Source organism: Polistes fuscatus, unplaced genomic scaffold (assembly GCF_010416935.1).
Source record: "Polistes fuscatus isolate 324 unplaced genomic scaffold, CU_Pfus_HIC Scaffold3, whole genome shotgun sequence".
NCBI classification, from domain to species: Eukaryota; Metazoa; Arthropoda; class Insecta; order Hymenoptera; family Vespidae; genus Polistes; species Polistes fuscatus.
The window spans coordinates 12,608,187-12,622,339 of NW_025113107.1; the positions used below are offsets into that span (position 1 = coordinate 12,608,187).

Below are 14,153 nucleotides of genomic sequence, written 5' to 3' on the forward strand. Positions count from 1 at the left end.
TATTTGAGAAAGTGCCTTTTACCAGGGACGGTTCCGGAGGGTTCGAAGTTGAGTGGAGGGTAAGCATTACAAGGGGGGAATGCCAAGAAGAGCTGAGAAGCATTCGAGTCAGTTCGCGTAGGGACTCGAAGCCGTGCACCAGCATTTTCTATCTCTCTTTCTCACGAACACTTATTTTCTCACTCTTATTCTCTCCAAATTTTTTGTTTCCCTTTTTCGATCCAATCGCGAATACTCGTATCGTATTATTTCCCTCTCTTTATTCTTTTTTTATTTTTTTTTATTTGTTTATTTGTTCTTATACTTGGCACGCATGCATCCAACGACGTATACGAAATTAAAGTCAATCGTAACCTCCCCACTCACTCCCTACTCCCCCCCTCCCTCCAACAAAATAAATCAAAAACTGTGTTTTCTTTTCCGTCGTCAAGATTTTAATTATAAAGTTTAACGGTGTCGATAATTTTGCCGGATGCAGTTGACGATATTCAAGGATAACGCGAAATCGTGCAATGATGTCGTACGATTGTCCGCATCCAGTTTCGAGAACGTATCGATACAAAAAGGTAAGGAAAAAAAAAAGGGATATTACGCGCGTATCTCTGGGTTTTATTTTTTGTTTTATTATTAATATTTTATTCCTCCTTCGTTGATTTGTTCTTCTTCCTTTCTTTTTCTTTTTTTTTTACCTTGTCGTATTGTTTTACAGTTTGAAATTAATTCGAATTAAATAATTTTCGAATAATATTTCTTCGATTAATAGTAATAATAATAATTCTTTGTTTTTCATTAATGTACACAATATAATATACATGTGTGTGTGTATTGTGATATGAAAAGAAATCAATTCGAATATGTCATACTCGAGTGCTTGACGAGGGGAATAGTATTATAAGGATACATTTTTGATTATGTATTTATTTCTTAGAAATTGTGATCAAGCATGATGACTGTACGAAGAAATTAATCGCACGAGAACCAACGAAATCGCGTCATGCGATAAAACACGTAGTCGAGAATCGTGACTCGATTATTCGCGTGTGTAAAAGAGAGAGAGAGAGAGAAAGAGAAAAATTAAGAAAATAATGATGAATGAAACACGCGTCATGAACTAAAGAATTAAAGTTTTTTTCTTATACAAGGTGTTCAATAAAAATCTAACTATAGAAATATAATATATCGTACTAGAAAAACAACGAATTAACTTTATTTTTTTCTTCGTTTATTTTATTTTATTTTTTTTTTTTCTAATAAAGTAGACTAGATCGAAATAAAAGAATTGATTTATTTTATATTACTATTATTTAATATTATTTTCCGTAATTTTTTTTTCTTTTTCTTTTTATCTTATTGTTAGAAAAATTATTATATATTTTGTTATATATTTTATTATTATTTTTTTCTAAATCGTTTTTATAGTATATTTCGGGGGTGGATTGGAATAATATTTTTTTTTTCTTTTTTTTTCGATCAAATTCAACTTTATTTTTCTACATAGGTACGTCGATACTTTTCAAATTTTATCCTCGTTTAATTATTATTATTATTATTTATTTGTAATATAATTATTTATATTATAACGTAAATCTACAAAAATTCATTATTTTAATTTTTTTGTCTTAGTTGACTATAATAATTATCATCACAAATATATATATATATATAAATTGTTATTAAGCATATTATCAATGTTAATTTTTTTCAGATAACGAAACCACTATTGGAACGAAAAAGACGAGCACGTATAAATCAATGTCTCGACGAACTGAAAGATCTCATGGTGGATGCACACGAAGTGAGTAGGATCGTGTAATGTTAAATATTATTAAGAAAAAATAAACAATAATAAAAAAAGAAATATATATATATACAATATAAAAAGAAAACTAGTCTATCATCATGATCTTACGGTATAATATATCGATGAACGAAAGCTATGTAAAAACATTTAAAACTTATATCCAGATATTCTCTAGAAACTCGATTCAAACGATTTCTCTATTAGTCACAGTCGAAAAACGATATAACGAGTGTCGATTAAACATCGTTTAGATTCATTCATGCGTGCGACCGTATAAATTAGAAAACTAATTCTAATCAAGAAGACTTTAGATATTTAGCAGATTTCAATATTAATTTTACTATTTTCGTTTTGTTTTATTTTTTTATTTTACAAGAGTTATTTATTTTATCATATATTTTTTTTTTGTATTCTCTAAAAAAAAATCCTTACATTATTATTATTTATTATTTATTAATAACAATTCCTGTTCAAAGTTTAAAAAATGAATACAAAGTTTACTAAATATATAGATATACGAAGGTTGAGATGAAAAGTTTTGAGCCTCAACGATAAACCCCGTCATTGTTTCTTTTTTTTTAATATAAAAAAAAAAATTGTTCCTATTATAGAAACTCAATTACTTTTTCAACCCATTCGCATAATTAAACGTATCCATCTTATTAAACAAAATTATAACACTTCTATATTATATATTATTATCTTTATTATTATTATTTATTCTTTATGTGTCATTCTATTATTTATCTATTATATGAAAAAATAATCAAATATATGATACGTTATCGTAATAATTATCGTTGATTAAAATGGAATACCTATTGTTAAATGAATGTTAGGTGTATTTATGTTTGACTCAAATAGCACGTGCGCTCGGTGCGATTTCTTTTTTTCCGTCCAAAAAGTAAGGCGTCTTGTTTTTCTGTTTTTCTTTTTTTTTTTCAAACTTCGCACGACTCTATTTACGATCTCTCCTCTGTTCTGCAATTTTACGGCTCGCGCTCCTGGCAGGAAACGCATTCTCCAGCCGCAACTACGCGTGGCAATACCATTTTCCTCCTCTTAAATATATTCCAAGGACCGTGGGAACTCGTTGAAATGTCAACGACATTTACTGTTGCCACGACAACTTCATTAATTATTCGAATAAATTTATCGCTATCTCTCTCTCACTTCTGTTAGTATTTCATATTTCTCTTCCCCCACCCCCCCTCACCCCCCCACCCCTACCTGTTCGTTCGTTCTAATTATTTTACATTATCTTACACAATTTCGAATACCGATATCCGCGCGGTTTTCAATATAAAATATTAATATAAGCATTTATTTTTGTTCATTTATGCGACGATATTTATTTAAAAATATAAAAAGATGATGTACGCTTATCGATTAATATATTTAATTATTGTTACAAATTGACATACTATCTCTCTCTCTATTTCTCTTTCTCTTATAAATGTATGATAAAACAATATTGTTGTTGCATGTTAACCCCGATAGAAGAATAATCCTTGATAAAATTTATTAACAAATATAAAAAAAGAAATCACGTTTTAAGATTCAAAGTTTTTCGATTAATTTTTTGTTTCCGTTCGGTCTTGTTTTTTAATAAAAATAATGAATAGTACGGAGATATACCGTAGGTAATATTATAGCTAAGATAATAGGATTGGAAAAAAATAAAGTCTATCGCGTTTCGCTTTGAAGATCAAAGACCTCAAAGAAATTTACGTGACTTTGGATTTGAATTCGTTTCGGTAATCAAACCGATCCATTGCTCGTCTTTCTATAAACCAACAAAAGGAACGTACCGTGTCCGTAAGGAAAAAGAAAAGGATTTCTTCCGTGATTCAGTCATGCACGACTCTCTTCATCAAATGAAAAAGGATCGATTCTCGAATCGTTCGTCGAGTTTGATCGCTAGATCGAAGGTAACTGCTAGCTCGTGCGAGCGAATCGAATCAAGAATTAAACGAAAAACTAAGATTACACTTGAGATTACGATCTTTAAATTCATCTAACACAAATTAGAAAACTATATGCGTGCTTTTAAAAAATATTTAAACTTTTACATTGTAAATTGTTTCTATTACTGTTTCTACATATTAAACACATATTGCATTATATTAATTATTAAAATGTAACATTACTTATATATTATATCTGTAAAACGGTATAATTCTTTATTTAATTAGTTTGATTAAATTTATCTTTTAAGTCTACGATTTAAGTATAATTTAAATTACAAAAATTGATCTTTGTGCGCTTTTTATTTGTATTTTTTTTTTTTTCTATCGTACACTAATTTTATCTCCACAAAAAAATAAATCATTACTCTTTACAAATCAACAGAGAATGTTAAAAGAAAAAATTCATTTGTCAATATATTTATTTATTTTATTTAATATTTATCTATTCAATAATCAATTTTATTTAATATTTATTTATTTTATTTTCTAATTCGTTCAAAATATGCTATACGATCATTTTCATTTAGATTAAAAGAAAATAGTTACGATAAAATTTCTTTATAGACGGAAGGTGAAAATATCAGCAAATTGGAAAAGGCAGAAATTCTAGAATTGACGGTACGACATTTGCAAAGATCACAAGCTGCTCGTGCCGCCGGTTTGTTTTCTGGTATTTTAACAACGTCAACGGCAACGGTAACAACAACAGCAACAACAACAACAACAACAACAACAGCATCAACAACTACAACAACAAGAATGACGACGATAATGAACGACGAAACTACTGCCGAAAGCCGATGGCAATCTGGTTTTGGACATTGCGCTACGGAAGCTTGCAGATTTTTAGCTGCACTTCCTGGCAAAGCAGCGGAAAACTTGGCCAGGCATCTAGCCGTAGGTCTTCAGAATAATTCCAAGATCAACTCGTTAAACGTGAGTTTATATCAATTTTTATATTCTTCAGAATAATCGAAAAAGAAAAAAAGAAAAAATAAAAAGATGAAACATTTTGTTTACTTTTTGTGTTTCAGATCAATCCTAATCTTTCAACGACGTTAATCGATCTGGATCATAGTACTTTGATCTCTTGTCCTTGTCCGATCAGTCCAATTTCTCCAACCGACATGAATATTCCAATTTCTGTTAATAAAACGGATCATTCTATCGATGTTAAAACAGGTACTTTTAAAAGTACTTCTAACGTAATAGAAACAACGATTGGCTCGTTAGAAGATTGTAAAAGATATCACGATAACGATCAGATTAAATTAGCATTGACTAAAGAAAATCGTAAAAATTCTATGGTCAAACGTAAAACAATTAATCCGCAAAGAATTAATATGGAAGAAGAAGAGGAAATTGACGTTGAACGGGTGGATGATGATGATCTCATGTGGAGACCATGGTAGCGAGAAATTATTTTTTGTTATAAATAATATTTGTATAATATTATTTATTCGCTTAATCAATTGTGATTAGTTTTACGTTGTATTAATCGTTAAAATCTTACGATATAAAATAACTTTAATATTAAGCAGGATTATAGTATTACGATACTATTGATCCTTATTTTGGTATATGGCTTTAATTCCGTAATTATAGTATTGTACGATTCATTCTTACGATATTATTTTAAGTTAATCATAGTTAGTACTATAAGAAAATGTGACAAAATATTACCTCCAATTATTTGTAAAATCATTTTAAATGTTCAACAACGAACTATACTTTTACTGTTCGTATAGTTTAATCGTATAAAACTTAAAACATTTGTTGAAGCATCGAATGAACGATTTGAAATATTGTACTTTTATATATTGAATCTTTAATCTTTTCTTTAATTATTATTTTACATTAGATTAAGTTTATCTAAGAGAGAAGAACATTTACGACAAATCATATCACTCATTATAGATATTTATTCCAGTTTTCATATAAATATTAATACTTTGTGTGTGATTAACCTGTGATAGCAAAATGAAAGTTACAGTTATACTTAAAACTTTATTTTATACTATTACGAGTCTTGATATTTTAATAAAAATATTTTATGCTTTTTATCTATACGCTTATTTACTTTAAATCAAATGAAAAGACAAATTTTGATATTACCGACAAATGATACAGTAAAACTTTATGTTATATGATGTCGATAAATAAAAATTAACTCCATACATGCATATAGAAGTTCTCAGGTCCCCTTTTTTATCCACCCAGATTCATCATAGTTACTACCACGGAACCACCAGTGGGCGATAGTAGGTACTTAATGATGACGGTGAAATCTATCAAAGAATAGATATATTCTTTGATAGTATATATAGTTATATTATATAATAGAATATTATATAATTATATTTAATTTTTAGTGTATAAACATGTGTGTGCCTTCAGAAATGCATTTATACAAATATTTAAAGATGAAGCAATTTAAGACACTCAAATAAAAAAAAATTCAGATGGTTCGATGATAAATCCAACGATGATCACCTGTAACAAGAAGAAACTATATTAATCATACAATAAAGTGATAGAATAGCTTAACAGATAAGTAGTCCAATTTACAGATGCACTTTTCATTTGAATTCCCTATTTAATTTTATCAAATCTCTATTCACCGTTCGTAAAATAAAATTAAATTAAAACGTTTGATTTAACATTATAAAATATAATTAATTAAGAAACAGGAAAAGTACAAATATTATAATAAGTTATTAATACAAAATATTATCCTATTAATTATTATAAAATACTTTTAAACTACTTTATATAAAAAAGAAAAACTACAAATTTAATAAAATACAATAACAGTAAAAAGTCTTAAAGACGAAACAAGAAAAAAGAAATGACTGTAATATTTACTGAACGTTATTCAAACTTCTAAATTTAATAATACGAGAATTTTAATATTTTTGACTCTAACTAACTAAAAACTTATGCACCTTTTGGACAATTTAGACACAGATTTGACGTGCCAAGGAGATGGAATGGTCCATCATCTCCAATTACAACTACAAATTAATGACGAGCAAGCAAGTAACATAATAAAATAAAAAATACGACTAGAGAACTATTCTCAGAAAGTTCGAACTTGCTGTTGAATCTTTGAAAATAGCTCAATAGTCTATGTAGTTGCCCTCTTCAGCCACATTTAAGTGGGGGCCTCTTCGGCATTAGCCTCTTCGGCATTTAGCCTCTTCTTTCTTCATACCTGAAAACTGCATTGGACATTTCCTACGTGCATGTAAGATAAAATCTTTCATACTACTTTTGCAAATAAGCTCGTATTCTTTGATGATTTTAATTCCCAATTATTAAAAAATTAATTTATATTCTTTGCTCATTATATTAAAGCTCGTGAACCATCAATGAACTTAGAGTTCATTGACATATACACGAGCACAATTAAACGAATGTCCAAGCAGATAATAATCGATGACCTAATAACACGTCGCATTTTTAATGTTAAAAAATAAAATAGAATTGAAATAAATAATGCAATAAATGTTATGCATTTTCTTGCTATATTTTCATTTCATTCATTCGTTATGTTGAACTATATCAAATATTACTAGTTGAGAAAATCGCGATAGTACGAAGTGCTAGTTATAATACTTAAAACTAAGTATCAAGTTAATCAAAGTATTTGCGAATTTGTTCTAGTCTATCTCGATCAAGATAGAATCGAAATAGAAAGGAATCTTTCAAATCGTTGCGAATCCCTTAGAATCTCATGATACATAATAAAGACTACAGAAGAGTCACAAAATAAGTTTACAAAGCAAGCATAATAGAATGAAAAAAGAAATATTTTGCAACAATTCTGTATAAACCAGTAGGCGAAATTTCCTCTCCGGAGTGGAAGCAAACCTCGTGCCTTTCCTGGATCCTACCTACTTAAAATTAAAATGTTCACATTCGCTCAGAGAAGTATGCTACCTGCCCGCCAAATACCCGTATTTAACAACAATCAAGTTACAAAACAAACATACATACCCACCCACTCAGTCCACGATTCTCACACATACCACCAGGGTGCAAAAGCCTAAACTAGAGAGCATGCCCCGGGGCACCTCCGACACCCTAGTTCAAACGCGTGTTTTCTAAAATTATGGGAGTACGTACCAATGCTGTAATCGACTGCCAAGGCTAATGATTATTTCATAAAAGACTAAGACAAAAATACTGGTACATACTAGTATATATGCATACTAGTAATGTACAAGTATATCAAAGTTTCCACAAATAAATGCGGTAACTCTACTATTCAAAACGATTTTATATATTACCAAAAAGAAATGAGAAAAATTTAATATAAATAGAAAAATACAACCATGTGTATTTTTCATATCACACCTAACTCTAGGTTTGCTATACTAAGTAGTATTCTAAGTGATAAATAATGCATTAATTAAAAAGTATCGCGAAACGATGTACAAAACACTCTACCTAATACGCACACACAGGTGTAAAGTACATCGTGCAATCACTAGCACAATGACAGCCGCCAATAGGGGGAGAAAAACTTAAAACTAAACCTATACTAACCGTTTCTCACCCATACGAGTAGCACCTGGGCACACGCATAGATGAGAACGCAGAAAGTATAGGGGGGAGAAACGGGAGATTAGTACATTAGAAGCTGAAAATCCTGATCTAAAAAATATGATTAAAAACACATATATACATAAAATATAAATACATTTTTATAAAAATTCATCTAAGCGGCTAAGGACTCTACAATTTATTTAATAAATAATAACTTTGAATATCTTTTAATATCTTGTATTATATTTCAAAACCTGGGACGACTCCTTTCATTAAGTTGGCTGTTCTAATAAAAGAACTGGGCTTTGAGCCACCACTTAATTGCTAGAATCTATCCGTCGCGAATGAGTTTGTCTTCTTGCTCATTTATTTATAATATCGAAGTATCGATATATTAAAATTAATCACGATTAGATAAACTAAGTACGAAGCAATGCATGTAAGACATTTATTACATGCTTTTCTGGACGAAAACGAGTAAATAAATGCTCGATTTCATCACTACTAACCACGAACACATCACGTAATTAAAAAGAAAGTGCATTAATCAATTGCATTATTAATTAAATGAATTTAACCGGTGAGACAAGAAAACCTATCCTGAACTAATATAAAATATACAATTCAATATACAATACAATATACAATTTTCATGAGTAACTTCTAGAAAGGAATTACTCATGTGCTCGTCACTAATTTATTGAAATAATTACAACCAGTAACTCGTGCCGATCAGGACCTTTCATCCTCGACATGATTGAGCACCGGAGGGACTTTAAACTTTTTGACTCACTGCGTAAGAAGTTCTACGATGGCTCCAAAACACTCCTACTTCGCAGCAAGTATTGTAGTCTGACGATCGAAGAATGCCTCGATTTGGTATTGAAGAAAATCCATCCAAGATCCATCGAAGATCCATCGAAGAATTCATTCCACATCTTTGCAAAGTAAGGAAATCCATCGTCTTATCTGTAACATAAAATAGAACATAACGATAAATTATCTGCAATATAATCCAAAATCATATTAAAATAAAATCGAATAAAATGTAAATAAAAATAGATACTTACAATGCATTCCAATGGGATGAAATTCAATTGCACCATGGCGATGCACCTCGCGTGAATCTAAAAACGCGGTATAAACGAAAATAAGAAACTATAGATGAGTTTCTTATCGCGAAACCGAAATTTTATTATACGGCGAACAACACTGATTCTTATTCTCGTTTGATTTTAATTTGTTTTACGCCCGATCACTGATTCTACACAACTAATTCAAAGACTGCTTTGCACACAGTCAATGCAAGTAGAAAAATCTTCATTGATGCACTGGCTCTAATACGCGAACAGTCTGTGCGACTGTTTAAAGATAAAAATACAACTTTACTCGAACAAACTCTAATGCAATTACTGCTTTGGTCGCAGTTAATTTAATATGAAAAATTTCTAATACAATCGCGTAACACGAACGAGTTGAAATGAGCGAACGAACGTGCTTCTAATTCGTGATTTTAATTATATTCAATCGATACAACACTCCCGTATATTGCTTCGCGCACGATTGCAATCTGAAACAGAAATAAAAAACAATACTATTAATATCATTACTATTACTGAAAACAATTAAAATGTTTGTTGAATTATTAAATACAAAAATATACTCACTTTGTATATACATCGATGAATGCACGATGGGTCTCCTACCCTTAGGATGACGATGAACACATGTTAAAACCGAATGAAAGAAACTTGCGAGTTTCTTAACCGAGCAAACGAAACTTTAACATGCGACGATCAACACTGATTCTACTCTTTCCGACTTTTTATATTTTATTTTATCGATGCAACACACGAGTATTTCATTGCCTACGCGCTCGATTGCAATGATGTTCTGAAACATAAAAAGAAAAAGAACAATTAATATCATCGTTATAATAAAAATCCATTAAAGTTATCATAGAAGTGTTTGATAGAAAAATATACTTACTTTTAGTCTTCATTGATGACTGCAGGATGGGTATCCTACCCTTAGGATGACGATGAATAAAATAAAATTAAATAAAACTCTGAAAAGCTGAAACATACTAAAAATTATATTACAATATTTCCTGCGAATCATTCCTGAAGGCATAGCACACTTTAAAAAATATTCTATCATAAAGAATCAATATAAATTCAAGCAATATTAATTGCCTTAATCTCACTACTTGTATAATATTACATACAAAGTATGTAATGTTATTTAAAATATTTATTGAAAATTTTTTAAGTTATAATATATAACTCAATAAAGAGTAATCTAAAAAATAAAACGTTTTTATACTATTTTATCTAATGAAAAACTTATTAAAGTATTTAATGTTAGAATGTAGAAGTATTAAACGTTAGACAACGTTAGAAATAAAATCAATAAATAGTTTAATACGTCACGTTCGTTAGATCTTTACTCGTTGAAGGACGGAAGGGGAATGGAGATCTCTCTGCGTATATCTCCTAGAAGTGTCGAATGCTCGGTGCTCGGCTGTTTACGTTTCGTATTCGGCGGTTATTCTTCTGTTTTCAGCTCGAGAAATTCCTGGAAATGTACACACACATTCATAATTGCCTGTAGGACGAATGTATTGTTTTCTTTCTCTCTCTCTCTCTCTCACTTTCGTTCTCACTCTTTGTATATATTTCTATATGGGTTAAAAAAAGAATAACGCTTACCTCGATGAATATGAAGATAAAAAAGAGTAAACACAATTGTTAGACTGAGTATATGTATTCATGCTGGGCTCTGTTAATGCTCTGTAACCTAAAAAAAGAAAAAAAAAATTACATTAGTATAATATAAAGAAAATCAAATATATGAGTGTGTGTGTACGAGCGGTTAACCTATACTTATGTATATATGCCTGTATGTGTGTGTATGTGACAGGAATCGAATTTAATACGAAATACGATCTTTGAATACATAATTATAAAAAATAATTAATTAGAGCATCATTAGAGATGGTAGTAAGTATCGATACCATGAAAAAAGCTGGAAATTAGAAGAGATATTGTTAAGTAACATTGGTGAGATTTGGTGGAACGTCGAGATATATCGATGTTACATTGTCACAGATATCGTTCGAACTTTTCAATATTTCGTTTTGAAAACACTCACGTATACAAATCTTGTGTCTAGCTATCGTTTGATATATAATAGAAAGGTGTAAAATACTTTTCAATTACCTGAATTAAACGAGATAACTCAGTATGCTGGAACATATACACTTGACAGGATTCCAATATGGTGGCAGTGACGTATTACGAAAGGGGTCCACCCGCAAGGAAACGTAGTTACATCTGATGGTATCATGGCTGCTTGATATTTTTGAATTTTTTCCATCTATTATAGAAAAATATCGAATAGTCAAAAATAGTATATAGGAACATAAAAATTATCGAAATATATACTTTATTAATCAAAACAATCAAAATTGAACATTATAGGTCGATATCTATAGAAATGATGCCGTAAAACAAGATATATACATAATTGCCTAGAAAAATGCATACCAATGTACATGGAATTTTTTTCTACACAAATACTTTTTATCCTCGACATTATCGTAATCTTTCGATTATATCATTTGAAAGTTATTTATTAGAATAATCGATTTGTATATAGGCAAATTATTTACGTTAGAAAATATATTTTAATTACTTGAGATTAACGGGACGACGAAGTATCCGTGCGATCTCCACGACGGCCAAGAAGAAAAGAGCGCTGATTCGCTAATCATCTTTGGTCTTACATTTTGGACGTAAAGTGACCAATCAGAAATTCCCAATTACCATATAGAAATTTCACGCAAACAAGCTTGCCCCGTCACACGTACGTAGCTCGCCTTTCTTCATGACCACGCTAGTCAAGCTAGATATGATAATTTATTTATTAAATAAATAAAAAATTTATTCTATTTTTCTATTTAAGGTACAAGTATCTTGTTAATATTTTAAAAAAGTAACGAAAAGAATAAAGACAAAATGCACTATAAACCTTATCACACCGCACAGAAGAACATACATAATTTATTTATTACATAAATAATATACATGTTTTGTGTATCAAGTACATACATTAAAGAAGAGTTTAAAAGATTTTAAAATGAATCCAGGCAATTTTTTTATAGTTTTTAAACGAGCAAACACCCCAGCTTTCTTCCATCATAATGGTAAACTTTAATAATTCACATTTTCCATTAGTATATGGTTTATTAATTGTTTGAATATATGATTGTATAATTGTTTAGAGAAATGTACTTTCTTTTTTCATTTACGTATACGTGTACATTACGTATACATTAACAATTATTTTAATACACTAATAAGAAAAACAAATGTACTAATGCACTTCTCTTATATTGCAGCTAAATTTTATCCTCGAAGTCATCACTGCGCAAGAGCATTAAAATAATTACATAAAAATTAAAAGAATACTAAGATGAGAACGATATAATCTTAAATTTATGGATTAGATGGATTATTCACTTTATACACATGCGCAACGTTCGCAAAGTCATATAAACAACATCTAATAAAAGTACTTTCATAGAGGACAACGTCTCGTTTCAACGGTGGATTTCGAAGGGGACGGTACATAGATCATATATTCCGATCTTTTAGACAACAATAGACATTCCTATCGATTATTTAACAATTATTTTAATATTCTAATGCAATCTCTTTATATTTCACATTGTTTAAACACATATGTACTGGTTTAAACATTACATACTTATTAACATACTTTGAATATAAAATAATTTTAATGTGATATTTTTTTGGATAAAATTTTATTATCCAAATTCATCATTGTACAGGGATGTTAAAACAAATGTATATTAGTTTAAACAATTACATAAAATTGAAGGAATGTTTATATCAAAACGTTGCAATGTGATTAAGTTTTTAGTGTATATTGTCTTTATCTTACTCCTTATTTTTTGAATATTAACAAGGAACGTAGAAGCCCGGATAGCTCAGTCGGTAGAGCATCAGACTTTTAATCTGAGGGTCCAGGGTTCAAGTCCCTGTTCGGGCGAATTTTTTTTAAGGTAGCATAGTCCAGTCAACGCGGGCCTTTTCCTCCATGTCTCAGGAAAGAGGGTAAGAACTTGATATAAGGGTAAATAGACGACGCTGAATCGAATGGTGCTAATTTTTTTGCGGTAAGAAGTGCCGTTTTTGAGTAAAAGGGTAAAAAAGGATAAAAATTGGTAAAAAATGGCTTTATCTTAGAATCTAGGCATTTAATCGAAAAAAGTTTCAAACAAAAGTTGTAGAGAATTAAAATATACATAAAAAATGTTCTATGAGTTATCTTCGTATTTTCAAAAATAAGCGAATAGAATTGGATTGAAGATGGGAAAATAATTGTAAGAGTGGGGAAGCAAGTCCCGCCTCTCAGTCGGCTTTTACACGCGAGCGGGCTAGTGTGCGTGCGAGCGTCCGTGTGCACTAATACACAAACGAAGGATCTTCGGCAATCTTCGGGACTCTCGGTCTTGAATGAAAGTGCGAGTGAGAGAACAAACCAATATTTCTCTCTTTTTATTTATCATGCGATAACGAGTATTATTGTCCTTGGCCATCGATTGTTGAGCGTTCTGATATTTCTCTTTTTATATTTTTTCTTTCGGTAGCGAGAATTTTACGTCTTGGCCATCGAGCGTCGAGCGTTTTGTATACGAGTGCGAGTGAGAAAGAAAACCGATATTTCTCTCTTTCTATTTTTTCTTTCGGTAGCGAGAATTTTTCGTTTTGGCCATCGTGCGTCGAGCGTTTTGTATATCTATA

At 30.2% G+C, this 14,153-nt stretch overlaps 1 protein-coding gene and 1 non-coding gene across 2 annotated transcripts; both read left to right on the top strand.

Moving 5' to 3' along the window:
- The first annotated feature begins 504 nt into the window (after window positions 1–504).
- On the top strand, window positions 505–5,183 carry LOC122519605 (enhancer of split mgamma protein-like). Its single transcript, XM_043639177.1, has 4 exons — window positions 505–566; window positions 1,706–1,795; window positions 4,336–4,707; window positions 4,806–5,183. The coding sequence occupies exons 1-4, from the start codon at window positions 513–515 to the stop codon at window positions 5,181–5,183; spliced, it is 894 nt and encodes a 297-aa protein (XP_043495112.1). The 5' UTR covers window positions 505–512.
- An 8,142-nt stretch (window positions 5,184–13,325) lies between these two features.
- On the top strand, window positions 13,326–13,398 carry Trnak-uuu. The gene has a single exon. It is a non-coding gene; the product is annotated as a tRNA-Lys (tRNA).
- The last annotated feature ends 755 nt before the right edge of the window (window positions 13,399–14,153 follow it).

Coding starts and splice junctions, on each gene's coding strand:
- LOC122519605 (XM_043639177.1), top strand. CDS start 513: ATGATGTCGTACGATTGTCCGCATCCAGTTTCGAGAACGTATCGATAC. Junction 1,796..4,335: donor TCATGGTGGATGCACACGAA/GTGAGTAGGATC, acceptor ATTTCTTTATAG/ACGGAAGGTGAAAATATCAG. Junction 4,708..4,805: donor CCAAGATCAACTCGTTAAAC/GTGAGTTTATAT, acceptor TTTGTGTTTCAG/ATCAATCCTAATCTTTCAAC.